General features: G+C 43.9%; 1 protein-coding gene across 1 annotated transcript in view; it reads left to right on the forward strand.

Annotated features, from left to right (window-relative positions):
* Positions 1–8814: 8814 nt before the first annotated feature.
* The window catches only part of LOC111861768 (serine protease snake), a 32082-nt gene continuing 23446 nt past the window's right edge, over positions 8815–17450 (forward strand). Inside the window, exon 1 of the mRNA XM_023846605.2 lies at positions 8815–9060. Within this exon, the coding sequence (XP_023702373.1) occupies positions 8946–9060 (115 nt within the window). The 5' untranslated portion in view covers positions 8815–8945. The remainder of the gene's footprint in view (positions 9061–17450) is intronic.

Genomic DNA, 17450 nt, shown 5'->3' on the forward strand with positions numbered 1-17450 from the left:
TCATTAAGAGTAGGAGAGGGCCACCATTCTAGGGAGATATCCTCGGCCAGGTATCCTAGACCACACCCCTGCTGGCCTCATAACACCCAAATATCGGTACTATGCCACATTTTCAGAACATCCGTTTCATATCTTTATCATGATTTTGCCCTACATTTTGGTGACGAGACAGCAACATATACTTAGTTTTCTCTGTGTTTACTTCTAGACCAACCTCTTTAGTTTTTTTTTATTGCTAGGGAGGTGGGACTAAGTCCCTTGTACTGTTGCCACTTCTGCCCTATTTGTACCAGCCCCAGATGATAGGTGAGGTTGATTGTGGAGCAATTGGTGGAATGAAGATTGGCAGGGGGAACTGAAGTACTCAGAGAAAACCTTCCCCAGCACCACTTTGTCCACCACAAATCCCACTTGACGAGACCCGGGATCGACCCCGGGCCGCCGCGGTGGAAAGCCAGCGACTAACCGCTTGAGCTATGGCTAGGCCTCAACCTTTTTATTTGCATAAATTAAAGTTTGTGTGTTTTTCTTTATGGTATCTGCATTATCACCCAGTAGATTCACATTGTTTTGTCTCCAGAGGAAACATCTCGCATATATGGTATCTCTGTTTTTGGAAAGAGACTATCCAGGAAAAGTGATAATGTGGTAGTTTTTCCATTTGCTTTCCTCATCGCAGTACAACAGCCGTTCAAACCACTCTGGTCACGCCTGTTGCTATACGAACTTGCACTATCTCGAGCATCATTTGCTCTGCGCTTCAAGTCGCTGCTGATGACGCTGCTTCCGGCATCAGTTTTTGGTTTTTGGTGTCGCTCTTCGTCTGATGCCTACCCTTTAACTGCAAGTGTACATGCCAAAATCAGAGTATGAAGATGATGAAGTGGAAATAGTGTATGACACAACTGAAGAAATTCTTCAGGAAGATGGAAGAGGAGACACAAACAGCATCATATTGGGAGACTGGAACAGCATTGTTGGAGATGAATCATCAGAATATTGTTGGATCACATGGACTAGGAAGACGGAATCACAGGGGTCAAATGCTTATTGACTTTTGTGAAAGAAATGGACTGATTGTTACCAACACTTAGTTCAAGAAGCCAAAGAGAAGACTATACACATGGAAGGCACCTGGGGATTGGAGGCAGTATCAGCTGGACTACATCCTTGTGAAACATCGATTCAGAAACAGTGTGGATGTGAAGACGCTGCCTGGGGCAGATATTGACTCTGACCACAACTTACTGGTTGCCAAGTTCCANTGAAGATTCCCAGGGAAATAGAATAGTAGATCAGAGGCAAGTGCTGAAAATTTGGGAAAATTATATTACAGAACTGTATGATCGACCTAATCAGCCAGAAACCTTAGAAGTTGAACCGGAAGAAGAAGTAGATACAGACGAGAAAGGACCATATCTTTTACAAAGTGAGGTGGAAAAAGCTATCAAGGAAATGAGGAAGGGAAAGGCTACAGGAGACGATGAAATACCTGGAGATGTGCTTAAGTTACTGGGAGAAGGTAGTTTGAAAACACTGACAAAACTAATAAACACCATACATGAAACTGGGGAGTGGCCCAAGGACTTTACAGATGTGACAATGATTGCCTTAAAGAAAAAGACTAAAGCTACAAAATGCTGCGACCATCGCACAATAAGCCTTATGGCACATACAGCAAAGATAATAGCAAAAGTACTTAAAAGAAGAATCGAAAATAAAATAGAGGATATACTTGGAGAGGATCAGTTTGGATTTAGAAGAGGAAAAGGAACCAGGGATGCAATTGGGATGATGAGAATTATAGCAGAACGAACTTCGGAGATAGATGAAGAACTGTGCGTTTGTTTCGTAGACTGGCAGAAGGCATTTGACCATGTAAATTGGACTAAATTAATGCAGATCCTAAAGGCAACAGGTATCGATTGGCGTGAAAGAAGATTGATTAGTAAATTATACATGGATCAGAGAGTTAGAGTGTGACTGGACAGAGGGGAGACAAGAAGTGCGGAGATTGGAAGAGGAGTTCGACAACTTGTTCAACTTGTACAGCGAATGCCTTACCAAAGAAGCTCTGGACGGGCTCGGTGACTTCAAAGTAGGAGGGCAAATTATTCAATCTGTGAAATATGCAGATGACCTTGTGTTAATGGCTAAGGAAGAAACTGTGCTACAGGGCATGATTGATAGACTAATTGAAATTGGAAGGTGCTATGGCATGGAAATGAATGTGGAGAAAACAAAAGTAATGAAAATTTCGAGACAACCAACCCCAGTCACAATAGAGGTAGACCAAAAACAACTGGAGAATGTGAAATGTTTTAAATATTTGGGTAGCTTGTTAACAGATGATGGAAGGTGTACTTGTGAAATTAAATCCAGGATTGCCATGGCAAAAGCTGCATTTAGCAAGAAGAACAATCTTTTTACCAGCAAATTGGACTTAAATTTGAGGAAGAAACTAGTGAAATGCTACATTTGGAGCATAGCTCTGTATGGGCTGAAACATGGACACTTAGGGCAGTAGATAAGAAACGTCTGGACAGTTTCAAAATGTGGTGTTGGAGAAGGATGGAGAAGATCAGTTGGACCGATTATGTGAGAAATGAAGAAGTGTTATTTAAAGTCAGTGAGCAGAGGAATATCCTATGCGAGATAAGAAAATGGAAGGCTAATTGGATTGGTCATATCTTTCGCGGTAACTGCCTTCTAAAAGAAGTTATTGAAGGAAAGATAAAGGGGTGGATAGAAGTGACCAGAAGACGAGGAAGAAGACGTAAGAAGATGCTGGATGACCTTGGGGACAGAAGAGGATACTGTCATATGAAGGAGGAAGCTCTAGATCGCATCAAGTGGAGGAACTGTTTTGGAAAGGACTGTGGACCTGTCCTCTGACAGATTACTCATGAATGAGATTCACATCATCGGCATAGACCAGCAGCTGCTGTGTCCCGTTTAATTTCAGTCCCACCTGGTTTTCCTGGACCATCATAATGACATATTCTAAAGCAAAGTTGAAAAGGAGTAGCGATAAAGCATCTCCTTCTTTTAGAGCATTCTGGATAGGAATTTCTAACTTTAAATATTCACAAGATGGCTGAATTTTGGAAAGGATTTTAATAAAAAGAGATGTATTTGCATGACGGCAAGCAATATAATGTTGCTGTATTACTGTGTAAACTGTGACGGCTTATATGGTGGGGATGACCCCTGAAGGTGAACTAATGTTATTTCATAAAATGTAAGGCGAACCCGACTGCAGCAAATATTCATATGGCTTTGTTGTCGTAATTTGATAACACAGAATAATTTTATTAGGAATTCAAAGTGTCACAAGGAGATGAAATTCAAACAAGGCGACCACACAGCTCCGTCTTCTGCCTTGCTCTCTACAGTCTGGAGTCTGCGTCGTGACGTCCGTGAGCGCGCCCCGTAGCGACTGGGATCATCACAATGAGCCCAATAAACATGATCGACTGACAGCCACGAAGTGGCTCGGACTTTTACTGGCAATGAACGCAGGTCTGTAGCAACAAGTGCCCCCCTGTGTCGTGTCACCTCGGATGTTCATGCCAACAGATGATGCCTGAACGTGGCTCTCTTCGTTACAACGATTTCCCCGTTTAAATTTGTTTTCCAGAAATACTTTCACGTAACAAGTGAGGATATACAGGGTTTGGATTGGTAACTGGATTCATTGTACCCTTTAACAACTCGTAACTACAAATAACTATAATAACCTCACTGGGTTACACGCTCCACAGTTCGCTGTAACTACAGCATACGTGAATTCTTCTCAGTTTTCAATAGCCGTTGCTTGGTAGCGGCTTTCAACGGCGAACGTTCCCTTTCCTCTTGTTTCCCGGACTGTTCTCGACCTCAGCTACCATCTTCTCACTCCTCACAACTGCAATTCTCCACTGACTCAACAACTCAAAGTCAAAGGTAAGTTACGACCGACGGTCAAGCAGCCAGTCTGTCGTGGTATGAAGTCCCGATCTGGGGCCCCAAGACCAGATTTTTGTTGCTGTCAGACAGTTGTATATTTGTTGATGTGGGGCGCCCCCTCTGTCCCCCTCCCTCCTGTGTCCTTTACAATTGCTCCTAGTTCTCGTCAACGCGGTAGTTCTTGGGTCAGAGTCGCACCGGAATAATGACCATATGTTGCTGTTTCAGACTCTATAGACTCCCCCAACCTGGAGGTCACGTCCCCGTATTTGTATCCTCCAGGAACAGGGTGGTCCATTTATACCCGTAGGCACTGGGTTCCCTCTTCATCGCATCCTAAACTCGCAGGGCTACTGCAACCGTCCCTCCTACCTCCCGCCTGCGGCTCCGTCTGCATAGTAGTGCAGGGAGTGGGAGTCAGTCGATGGCGATCGGCCCTTCTGCTCCGATGACCACTTTGACGCTGCCCTACCTGGTGTTGCCGCTGCTTTAGTTGCTAGGTCGTAGCTGGTTTCGGTTTGACCCGGCTCCGCCGCTTCTTCCTTCAGTTGAGATTATTAGTGGTTGGATCTAATAATATGGGCGCCAGCAACCAGCTAGAGGTTATTTACGATTCATAGTAAGTGGGGGAAGGAGTGAGCATGTGGAAGCTGACGGTGGGGTTGACTAGGTAGTGGAGATGAGTCTCTCTTCAGGTCGAATACGTGTCAGGCTCGGAGAAGTGAGGGTGAAACACCTCTGATCAACACAATGCACTTTACACCACAAACTTCATTGTTGTTCTTCCTAACGACACTTGGCTGCGTAAATTCTGACAACCTGATTTAGTCTCGGCGTACAAGCAGCGGGTGTTACACTTCCACTAAAATGCACTCGATCAGCTCGCCAAATTCCTTGGTGCCGCGCTCTTGTTGATTAAGCTAAATCTCAATATGAGTCATTATGAGAGCAAAAATTTGGACTTCTTAGAATTATCTTTTAGTGCGAGTGATGTGGGGTTTGCCTCCGCCGAGTTCAAAAATTGATAGACGACTCCAAATCTTAGACTGAACTCTCTACCGAGCCAGAGGTCCTAACTGAGTTGTATCTGTCTATTCTCCTCTCCTCTTAATTTCCCTGATAGGCCAGTTCAAATAAGGGGTGTTGGCTAATTTTGGTTCCGGCCAATGACAGATTATTTTTAAGGGAACTTTGCCCTGAAAGACAAAACGGCGAAATTGACAGCGATGCAACTTATGAGGGGTCACTAATGATCTCCTGGCACTCCCACTTCTGACTTACGGCTGGTAAAAACTGTCACTTCTCGAATTCTCAACGTGGCTTGCCGCTGTAAGGCTAATTCTACATTTCTAAAGAAACTCAGTGGGGTTTCTTGAAGTATCACTTTCTGCCGTTTTGGAAAATAACACCAGATGCTTGGACGTAAGGACTAGCAGATGTCCTTGTCCGCGCAAGTTTGGTCTATCTGCTCATCGTCTATTCCTTGTTCTTACAGCGAGTCTTAATTAAACCTTTGTTTCTTCGTAACTTCTTATTACTGACCCTATTACCTACTAAAAGAGGGGGGATGGAAGGATTTTGATGGGGCGGTTACACTACGTCAGAGGTATTCCAACCGTCATTTAATATGAACTACTGAAAGCGTCGTTAAATAAACCGACAGAATCTGAAGAGTGAGGTGCCCTGAGATGCGACAGTGCGCTCTGGTATACGTGTAGCAACGGCTCGGAAGAACTTGCTGTCTCTACTTTCAAGGTAGAAGATGGAGGCACCAGATTTCTCCGAAACGATGGTCCCTATCTATCAAACTACACTACGTCAAATGAGGCCCTGAGAACCTCAAATTTCACAAGAACATTTCTGTATAATCTCGGACGATGCTGTATACATACACTTGAGGTACTTCTATCAGCACCGAAGCGTCTATCCGCCTCACAACTTGGTACAATAAACTTGTGACAGAAAAATAACGTTGGTAACACATAATTGAGTAGCAGAGATAATATGTGAATGTGTCACACTCAGCCTTTGTTAACTGAAAAGTCCAATTATTTAAATCCTGGATTATGCTGGTAGATCGCTCGCGTCCGCATTACAATTTTCAGAGTAAAGTGCTCGAGGCAGCGGATGATTGTGTCAGACAGCGGAATGAAAACAAGAACATCTTGCGGTGTCATGGGAGAGACCTCAGTCACTTTCACATCTTCATGCTGTAAAACCTGCTTCAGTGTCAGACTTGCAGCTTTCTTAGCGGTGAAAACTCATTTTGTGTGTAGTCCGTTAAATGCTTACCGACGTGTCGAAGAAACGCATTGGCTTCATCTCCCTGAAGTTGCGGGACTAGCTGTCATAATAGAGAAGACCACACATTCTATACCTCTTTATATCTCAAGAATTCGCAGAACAACACTTGTAACGCTAAGCAACAACGAAAGCGGGACGACGCACCGAAAAACGCGTTCCGTTAAGTAAAGGGAGCGTAAAGCGACTATCTCAGCGCGTGCTGAACGCCTCGCATTTTCCGAATGTCTCCGCTCTAGTTGTCTGTGGGAACAGATGTTTATGTATGGCCCCCAGAAGATCAAAAATCTGTACATAAACTGCAAATAAACTCTTCGCACTGAAGCAGTTCAATTTGTTGGGTAAGGTAAAGGTAAAGATGTCCCTGTACTTAACTAATTAAGCACTACGCCATGAAGGCGTATGGGGGAGTGGATGTATAGATCCATATTTTCTTGACCTCGGCACTAGCTGGAGGTGAGCGGTCAGCTTCCCTCCCCAGCCACGTTAACCCCAGGGAAAGAGCCCCCGGTACCAACTGGATAGGAGGTTGGGTGGACCCCAGAGCCGGTCTGAACGACGTGGAGAAAATTCTTGACCCTAACGGGACTCGAACTCCGACCCCTCGGTCGTCCAGCCGGTAGCCGGTCACTGTATCGACTGAACTATCCCAGCTTCTCTACTTGTTGGGTATTCCGAGAAGTTCCATAAAGGAATTAAATATAGAATAAATAGAATAGTACAGTTACTTTAATGTCATAAGTGGGTCTCTTCACACTCACTTTCCATAATCGAGAAGAGAGCATATAAACTTTAGGAATTTATACAGAAATGAGTACCAGGAATTAAATAAATAATACTCCTGGGAGTAAAGCGCGGCCGGCGCGTAAAGCTGACAACCTTACTGCCATCTTTGAGCCGATTGTCTAGATAATGTGGGACCCTCAACGTCTCACAACCCTATGGGCCTTCATGGACTTTTACAGGGATAGCTTTACTTTTTACTTTATAATTTTATTTAGATCAGCAAAAAGAAACATTGAAATTAGTAGATGTAAATAATTGCGGAACTTCCTTATTGTCGGTCAAAATCTGCATATTGTTCTCCGGGAGCAAGCGCTAAGGCATCTGGGAATTGCCTCAGTACTTCACCTCCTCTGCCCCTCGCCTCACACGTCATTCTTATGCAGTTCCAGCCGAAGGAGGAAAGGAGGAGTTCGGACGTCACGTCCGAAGGCTGTAAGCGGCTTCACACCAGAGCGTTTTTACTTATTCAGTGCCAGAGCTCTGGGAATCCCCATGCACATTTTGTTTATGCACGCCCAGAAATCCGGAAATTTCGACGCACATTTTGCTTATGCACACTCAGAAATCATGGAATCCCCACACACTTTTTTCTTATGCAGTCTCTGAGCTCCGAGAATCTCCACACATATTATGCTTATGCAGTCTCTGAGCTCTGTGAATCCACTGAGCATATCAGACCGGGGCGAGAAAAAGTAGCTTTGTAGTGCGACCCAAAACTAAAAAATGTTGAAGCTGAAATTGACAGGAACGCCACGTCACTGAAGTCTATTTCGACACCATATTGCCTTTCTTTTTACGTTCAGCGGAAAATTCAATCTGTCTGCTGTACGAACCAGGTATGTCGTACCTTGTGTAGGCAACTGTACAGAAGGATAGTCCTGTGTATGTATGTTTGAATTTCCCACAGGAGTATAAATGCCGGCAGTATGTTGGAAACAGATCCGATAACTGGTTGATGACAACTTAATGGTGTGCGTCACTAACTGACGACGACTCATCCTCGATCCCGTAGTAGATGGAACATGTCCTCCTCACACAACAAAACTAATCACTGACCCCATCCTGTGTAAAATGGGCCCCTTGTGAGCACGGAATCGTACACTCTCGGAATGCAGGCGGAAGAGATGGCCTCTCGAGTCCTTCTTCACACAGAAATCCACGACCTCGGACTTGGACGAATACTTTGAATGACATATGATGAAGACTGGATTCGTCTTATGTCCTGTGTCGGACTCTTGTAAACACGGCAATGAAACTTCGAATTCTATAAATGATGGGGGATTTATTAACTAGCTTAGTGGCTAGCTGCTTCACAGAAATGAAAGTTACATTTTGAAAGTAAATTCAGACTTGCACGATACTAGTGCTCGCCCCGTATCCTTCAACATACCCCTGTAACAGGTCACCTGTGCGCTCCAACACAACACACTTTGTTCAGTGGCTAAGGGACCCAACAGAGTAGATGTCTCCCCAGTCGCCTGAGGATGGAAACGGATCCAGTTTCCGAAACGTTGTGTTATTTAAAATCTAACGAGGCGAGAAGATGGTTGTAAACGGTGAAGAGGGAAATATTCTGGAAAAGCGCTCCTAATCTACGACGGAAACGACGCAAAACCGTCGGTATAGTCGGCGCTCAGAATCCAATCCAGTAGCCTCGTCTCGAATGCGAATTAATGACAAGCAGGGTACATAGTTCCGGGCTGGTACTTTCTTGACACCACACCATGTGAACTAGGCCCCACGAGTCTCACGTGACTGTTTTCCTTGTTGTGATACAGCATGCCCTCGGGTACAACCTGTGTCGGCCAGTCTCGGCAGAGCTGTTGGACGTCGTGTAGTTTGTGGCAGTCCATTCGCGGTGTGAATATGTGAAGTTCTGGTATTTCGAAAAGTGGAACCAGTTTATCAACATGCTGCGACCGTCGTGTAGTTGTGACAGTGACAGAAAGCAAATTGTGATTTGCACTGTGTTAACGTTGTGCTTGCTTGCCTGTCGGGCTGATAAAGTGGCTGCGCAGAAATCAGGTTCGTATTAGCTCTGGTGACGCAGGCCCATAGGGGCGTGGGGCTTGTGGACACAGAGGAAGCAAAAGGAGAGCGGAGAATAGCTCCAAAACTTGTACTCTCTAAGAGATACTACTGATGCAGTCAGATCAGGGAGGAGGGAATGAAAGAACGTATAGTATGCATGGAAGGGCTGGGGGAGTCCCAATATTTTGATCGGAAAACCCGAGGGGAAGTGAGTACTCTAGAGACCCGGGGTTCGCGCCCCAGTAGTTAGCAAACCTGATACGTATTCCGATGGTCTCCGGTTTAGAAGCCATCAACTCGAATGAGGCTTTTCGTGTCTTCTCAGCCTCTCCAGGAAAGTCCCATGGAATACCTGAGACCACGCTGCGGCAGCTTCCTTTCAGATCCTTTCCAATCCATTACTCACCAGCTGACCTTGTCCTTCCAGCAGCACTGTGGCCCAGGAGTCAACTCAGCCTCTAGCAGAAATGAGTACCAGGAATCTTCCTGGGAGTAAAGGGCGGCCGGCGCGTAAGACTGACAACCTCACCGCCATCTGTGAGTCGACTATCTAGAAAATGTGAGAACCTCGACGTCTCACAGCCCTATGGGTCTCCTCGGCCTGTTAAAGGGATAGCTTTTAAGAATTATCCTACCAATGGACACTAAATATTCCAAGTAACTGACAGTATCGTTAAATAAACATGAGTAACAATACTGCAACGGATCTTATAATAACAGGGTGAACAAAATTATGGATGTAATCTGCAATTAGCTTAGAATTCGTGTCGGATACCGACTGCAGCCGCAATGAAGAGTTCAGTTTTGCTCTCATTCTCATTCGAAGGCAGTGTGTTGGAAGTTCGGCGCCTTGCGCCCGGAACTGTGCAGTCTCAACGCCCGACGTCACTGCTATATGTCTGATACTGCACAGAACCATTGTCCTTCGGCTATGCCGCCTGTCCTCAGGCACATGCCTCCACTGTAACCCCATACCTGAAATTCCTTCAAGTCTCGCAGTAAGCGCTTACAGCAGTAGTGCCCCGTTCCAAAGTGACAGCCTGTCCCCTTGTTTCCGACGTAATGGTAAGGATTCTAAGCACTGTCGTTACCACGCGGTAACAGTCTCTACTAGCTCGGTTGGAGGCCAATCGCTTCCTTCCAGATCCTTCGCAATTCGTCGTTCACGATGGTTTCTACCTAGCTACGGATGTCGTAGAGTAACTCAGTTAAAGACCGCTGCAGAAGGAAGTCTATCGTTATTTCTGGACTATGCGTGTCCTTCCGCCGGTTTGACGTCAACGTAAGGACATTGCGTAATGATTCACCTGCAGTACATCACTAGGTGAAGTGTACAGACAGAAGTTACGGAATTGCTACTACTTGTAGACGAGTTATATGTGCATGAAGACAAGCTGCGAGTCTGTCCGTCTTAGCTTCACTTAAGCCGAGGGGTGCAAAAACACCAAGAACAACACGAGACGCTCCCCGCGACGCGTGCGAGAGCAAGCCCAACTCCTCCGGTCGGTTCCGTTATGAGGGAGGCCTCCTGATGCTCTTCCTCCGTCATACGGTACTTGAGAAAACCGGCACATTTGTTAACTTAAGGATGCACAGGAATTTCATTGTATATACTCTTCACCAGACATCATTAGATGGTCAAATCGAGGAGGGAAGTGGTGGGTAGGGCATATAGCACCAATGGAAGTTGATAAATGCACACAAAACATTAGCAGGAAAGTCTGAATTCATTACATTATTTTTTTATTTACGACATTTTCAGTAGACCAAGCTATACAGTATCAAATAGTAGGCTGATTAATGAATACATTAGGCGGAAGTAGTGGTCGTGGCCTAATTTGGGGCAATCTTCTGGCATTTTGTTCAATATTCAATAATTGTAAGAGCCGTTGAATTCGGTGGCACAAGAAAAAATGGGTAACATTAAAGTAATGAAAATTTAATATTGCATTATGAAGGTTAAAATCGGTTAACAAAAAGTCCAGGTTTTAAGACATTTGTTATAAAGGTAAAAGTAAAGTTGTCCCTGTGCTTAATTAATTAAGCACTACGCCATGAAGACGTAGGTGAGTGGATGTATAGATCCACATTTTCTTGACCTCGGCATTAGTTGGAAGTGAGTGGTCAGTTTCACGCCCCGGCCGCTTTATACCCGGGGAAAGAGCTACCGGTACCCATTGGATAGGAGATTGAGTGTACCCCAGAGCCGGTCTGGACGGCGTGGAGAAGAGAACATTCTTGACCCTACCGGAACTCGAACTCCGACCACTCGGTCGGCACTATGCTACAAGCCTGAAGATCGCGGGTTCGAGTCCCGATGTGGTGGATCTTTTCAATTTACCTAGTCCTTCCAATGCCTTGTGGTTATGTGAAAACCAACCAACGTTTCGGAGGAACATATCGCCTTCATCTTCAAGGTTGAAGAGTAAGCCAAACAGGAAACCAGCACGAAGCAGACAGCAAGCAGAGCAGTTCATTTCAGGATTCAGAACTCGGGACTGAGTATGCCCTGCGGGCGGCTCCTCGCCCGACTAGTGTTGTCTTGGTATCGAGTTCTTTCTGGGCTACCAACCAGACTGTAACCATCAGTAGACATTTTGGTTCCTCCTCTCAGAGAACAAGAGGGATCACGTGTGTTCATACGCTCAAGATATGCTGCACCTACAGCGAAGGTAGGTCCTTCTTTCTCATGATGAGCCTGTAATCAGCCATTATAAGAATGGTGAATCATGTATCTGCTGTCTCTACTGCCGTCATGGCCGTCACGGTATAATGCGCTGTGGCTACGGAGCTGACCACATCTCTGTTAGTGTCTCCCCCCCCCCGCTGGGCACTTGCTCCCGTGTATTCCCGGGGTTCGCCGACGTTGCTGGTTTACACCGCAGTGTACATCCAGCCTGGAGTGAAGAGTTCTGACGAAACGCTGCAGCCAGTGGGTACGTGAGGCCCGGGATGCTACTGTGTCCTATGCTGTGTTGACACAGATACAACCTCTGTAGCTACAAGCATGCTGCGCCTCACAGTTGCGCCACTTCATTGCGTTCCTGTAGGCACTCCTGATAATGACGTCGACCTTTGCACCAAAGTGGACTCTTTCCAGCGGACCCAGATTTGGCCGAAACGACAACAGTTGTAGCAATGCCTAAGGCTAGTCTAGACCGTGAAGGACCGTGTTCATGCAGTTACGTGGCCCAGTGAAGAACTCAGCTGCAGAATCCAGTGAAGGAGGCTACTTGTGATGTATCAGGGAGTAGATGAGCAGTGCCCGTGACTTGCTGAGAATTATTTGGATGGAGCTCCATCGCAGTTACCTCCCTAATGATGCGATTAATGTATCCAAGTATGGTGGAGAAGATGATAGTGATGCTGAATGTAGTGGCTCTCGGCTGACTATTCCAGATGTTCTAGCTGGACCTGCTCTAGGTGCTTCTTCAACCTGGTGTCGATTGAGCTGCCTGCCTGTCCAAAGAAGACCTGACCACACTTACAGGGGGCACAATGTGCTCCTGGTGAACTCAGTCCCGCGTCATCTTTGGCTGGCTAGGGGAAACCACAGATTACCCGTGACAGGAGGCCAACAGACTTCATGCTGTGCCAGAACAGCATCCTGCTGATGCAGTCGAAGGTCAACCCGACATAAGACAGAAGAGCGACTGAATCGGGATTATTACTCGTTGAACAACCCTCACAGCAAGATTGACAACCCTGCGAATCTGCCGATTGCTATAGCAATTTTGACCCCAAACTGTCCTGCACCTTAATGTTTGTGGTTGGGACTACCAGGTTGCAAGTTTTATGTATATATTTATCACAGCTCACCACTGTTACTGCTTTAGTTGATTACCTGGGTTGTTGCAAAAGCAAACAGAGAATCTCTGACTCTGGAAATTGCTTGATCCCATCTCGAGTACTTACTAATCCTTGCCTCATATACACTTTCCACCTTAAACGTGGTGCAGAGTGAAGCAAGGTGCCAGCTTTCTTACATCAGTACCTGGATATCCAGTAGGCATTGTAGCCAAAATACAAAATAGATGGATTACACCAGTTGCAAAAGATCTGTTTCAGTGAAGACTGAAAGGTAAAGATACTGCTGCCGATATGACATGGAGAGTACACTGAGTAGGGATTAGAGGTAAATTGGAAGGAAGAAGAAATAGTATCTTGACACAGGTGTTTCACAGGTAGAAGATGAAGAAACTGAAGACCTAAAATACAAAACAATGTTCCAGTTTTAATTATTGAGGCTCTGTCTTCAGTGAGACAAGCACAAGCCACAAAGCTGTACACAACAAAATGTGGAAGAGAAAAGCTACTACAGGGATGCTAAAATCTTAAGTGTCTTAAGGGATCAAAATATATGGAAATCAGTCCACACTGCCATATACCATCTCTTCAAGATCCATTTTAATATTAATTTTCATTTATTTCATTTATACATAGGTCTCACAAGTGATCTCTTACAATTTTCTAACAAATTTTTTATATATTTGTCACCCTACCCATGCTTGTCACATGCCCTGCCCCTCTCATCACCCTTATTTGGATCACCCTAATAATATCTGTTGAAAAGTACAAACCATAAAGTTCTTCATTATGTCATGTCCCATAAGAAGTTTAAATTGTAATATAGATAAAGCAGTCACTCTTACAGGCCATGTAGGCCCATAGGGTTGTGAGATGTCAAGGCTCCTACATTTCTTAAAAGTCAGCTCTCAGATGGTTGTCAGCCTTACACGCCTGCCACACCTTTATCCCTAGCAAGATTCCTGGTACTCATTTCTGTCAGAGGCTGAATCAACCCTAGGGCCAAAGTGTGGCTGGTAGGATTAGTTCACTTGAAAAATCCTATGACCTCATCAGGTTGATGCACTGCTGTAGCATAGTGCATCAACCAACTACCCTACAGCATGCCCCACTGAATTGTAATATATAAATGTTAAATGAACAGACACTAATTTACAATCCACATTGTTTGTATACCTTTGACAGTGACTTACTTACTTACTCATGGAGCTGAGCCCTTCTTGAGGAGCCACCAATTCTGCAGCTACTCAGCATTTCCCAGCATTTTATGGAACCCGAAGATTCATCACCGTGTTCACAAGAGCCCTCCACTGGTCCTTATCCTGAGCCAGATCTATCCAATCCATACCATCCCATCCTATCTCTTTAAGATCCATTCTAATATTGTCCTTCCACCTACGCCTTGGTCTTCCCTGTAGTCTCCTTCCTTCTGGCTTTCCCACCAATATCCTATACGCATTCCTCGTCCCCACATTCGTGCTACATGACCTGCCCACCTCGTCCTCCTTGACTTGATCATTCTAATTATACTTGGAGAAGAGTACAAGTTATGAAGCTCCTCATTATACAGTTTTCTCCAACCACCTGTGACTTCATCTCTCTTTGGTCCAAATATTCTCCTCAACACCCTGTTCTCAAACACCCTCAGTCTATGTTCCTCCCTTAATGTCAGAGACCAAGTTCCACACCCATACAGAACCCAGGAAAAAGTATAGTTTTGTATATTCTAATTTTTATGTTTTTGGACAGCAGATGAGAAGACAAAAGGTTCTGGACTGAATGGTAGCAAGCATTACCCTAGTTCAATCGCCTCTTAATTTCCTCCTGAATCAGGTTTCGATCTGTTATCGTTGTTCCCAAATATCTGAAATGTGCCACATTTTCAAAACATCTGTTTCCTATCTTTATCTATCTCTGTGTTTACTTGTAGACCAGTCTCCTTACTAGAGTCAATTAAAGTTACTGTGTTTTTCTTTATGGTATCTGTATTATCACCAAGTAGATCCACATCATCAGCACAGACCAGCAGCTGATGTGTTCCATTTAATTTCAGTCCCACCTGGTTTTCCTGGACCTTCCTAATGGCCAATTTGTAAGCAAAGTTGGAGTGGCGACAAAACATCTCCTTGTTTTAGACCATTCTGTATAGTAAAATTATCAGACAGATGTTTACCTATATGGAGAACACTATACGTTTCGTTTAAACACATTTTAATCAACCTAAGTAGTTTCATGGGTATTCCGAACTCTATCAGAATATTGTACAATACTTCCCTCCTAACTGAATCATAGGCCTTTTTTTAAGTCTATGAATAGCTGAAGTACTGTCTCATCGTACTCCCATTTTTTCTCCGATATCTGATGAATGCAAAAGATCTGATCTGTAGTTGATCTGTTACGTCGAAACCCACACTGATGATCTCCAATAATTTCATCTATATATGGACTTAACCTTGAAAGAAGAATATTGGACAAAATGTTATATAAAGTTGATGGCAGGGATACTACAGTCAGTTTTATCACCCTTCTTGTGAACTGGTACAATAATAGACTCCTTCCACTGATCAGACAATTTTTCCTTATGCCAAATAGAAATAATTAGATTGTGGATCTTAGAAAGTAATATTTTGCCTCCTGCTTGAATAAGTTCTGCCAGAATTTGATCACTACCTGGTGATTTATACCGTTTCAATTTTGCAATAGTACTTTCAACCTCAAAAGGGCTAGGATCAGGTATTAACAGCTCAGCTGTATGGATTTATGTCTGCCTAACATCACTGACCCTACGTACATTCAGTAACTGAGAGAAGTGGTTCCTCCACCTATTCAAAATGTTGTGGGAATCTGCAAGCCGATCATCCTTCACTAATTTACTGCTAGGCTGGTAACCCCTTTTAAAGTTATTTATTCCCCTACACAGGTCTCTAATATTCTTGTTCTTACTGTTCATTGCAAGCTCATCAATTTTGTCTTTCAGATATTCCCTCTTTTTGTTCCTGAAATGCCTGCTGGTTTCATATCTTATATTGTTTAGATTATCCCCATTTAATTTGCTTGGATCCTGTAACCACTGCAATTTGACCTGCTTTCTTTAATCTGATAATTTTGAGCATCCTTCATCGAACCATGGCTTATGCTTCTTCGGTTCATAATAACCTAGACTCTCTTTGGCAGACATTTTTATATTCTCTCTAATAGTTTCCCAAGTTTTATTAACATCCACCTCAGTGTCCAAGTTTTCCAAAGCCGCAAACCTATTTGAGATTTCAACACGATACTGCTCTTTACCTCTGCGTCATTTAATTTCTTGAGATTGAACCTCTCCATATGAACTCTCTGTGTTGTTTGTTTGCTCACTGCCAGTCTTTCCCTAACCTTTGCCACCACCAAGTAGTGGTCAGTATCACAATCTGCTGCCCTGAATGATCAAGTATACTTGAGTGCCATCTCCTATTTATCAAAATATGGTCTATTTGATTGTGTATCTTCCCATCAGGAGATGTCCAAGTAAATTTATGGATGTTACGATGTGGAAACATTGTACTTTTGACAGTAGGATTTTTTGATGTGGCAAAGTTTACTACTCTAACTCCATTATCATTACTAATTTCATGCAAACTCTCATTCCCAATTTGTTTGAAAATTTCTTCCCTCCCTACTTTGGCATTGAAATCTCCTAACAAAATTTTCATAGGGTACTTCGGGAATTTATCAAATACGAGTACATGTTCTAGTTCTTCATAGAATCTATTCTTTATGTCATCAATTTTATCTTCTATTGGGGCATGAACGTTCATAACAATGATATCACACCAGCGACCTTTTAGTATTATATATGATATCCTATCACTAATGAATTCTATCCTCTTAACTGTTGATATGATTCTCTTTTGTACGAAAATATCTGTACCTAATTCATGATTTTCATTCCCCTTTCCATAGAAAAATGTTTAGGCTCCTGCTGGTGCGATGCAACCTCCATCCCATCTGACCTCCTGTACTCCCGCTAAATCTAACTTATATTTTAAGACTTCTTCTGCCACTGCCCTAAGCGAACCTGCCCTATACAAACTTCGTACATTCCAAGTGCCAAATCTCATATCCATTTTCATTAGCTTAGGTCGTTTATCCAAGGAATCCATCCAGGTCCGAGGCTTTGTGTTCATTTTCGTAACATACTGATTTTTTACGGTGATGAGTTGTTAGCCCCACGCCCAACTCCCAAGCTGGAGGGCCACCCCTTGTCGGCTGTCCGCGACTGCTTATTCAATATATTCACAGCTTCCCTCCAAAACTGGAGGGCCTCTCCTCCATCCACAACCTGAGGACGCGCCATGCCGTGGTGACAGGGGCCCACCTAACATGGTTTGACAGTTACTGCAGTTTTATAATATCTGTTCTGTTAACTACAAGTGTTGTACTATTCAGTTTACTGTTGATCAATATATCAGAAAAGTAATGCAACAAAAATTATACTTTCTACTGTAAGGTAAGCTCTACTACATATATAGTGTAACATATATGAGGTAAAAACTATATTTTTTATGGTATCACAGAACCCCAAGAACGTTTTCCTT

This window comes from Cryptotermes secundus, unplaced genomic scaffold (genome assembly GCF_002891405.2).
Source record: "Cryptotermes secundus unplaced genomic scaffold, Csec_1.0 scaffold383, whole genome shotgun sequence".
Taxonomy (NCBI): domain Eukaryota; kingdom Metazoa; phylum Arthropoda; class Insecta; order Blattodea; family Kalotermitidae; genus Cryptotermes; species Cryptotermes secundus.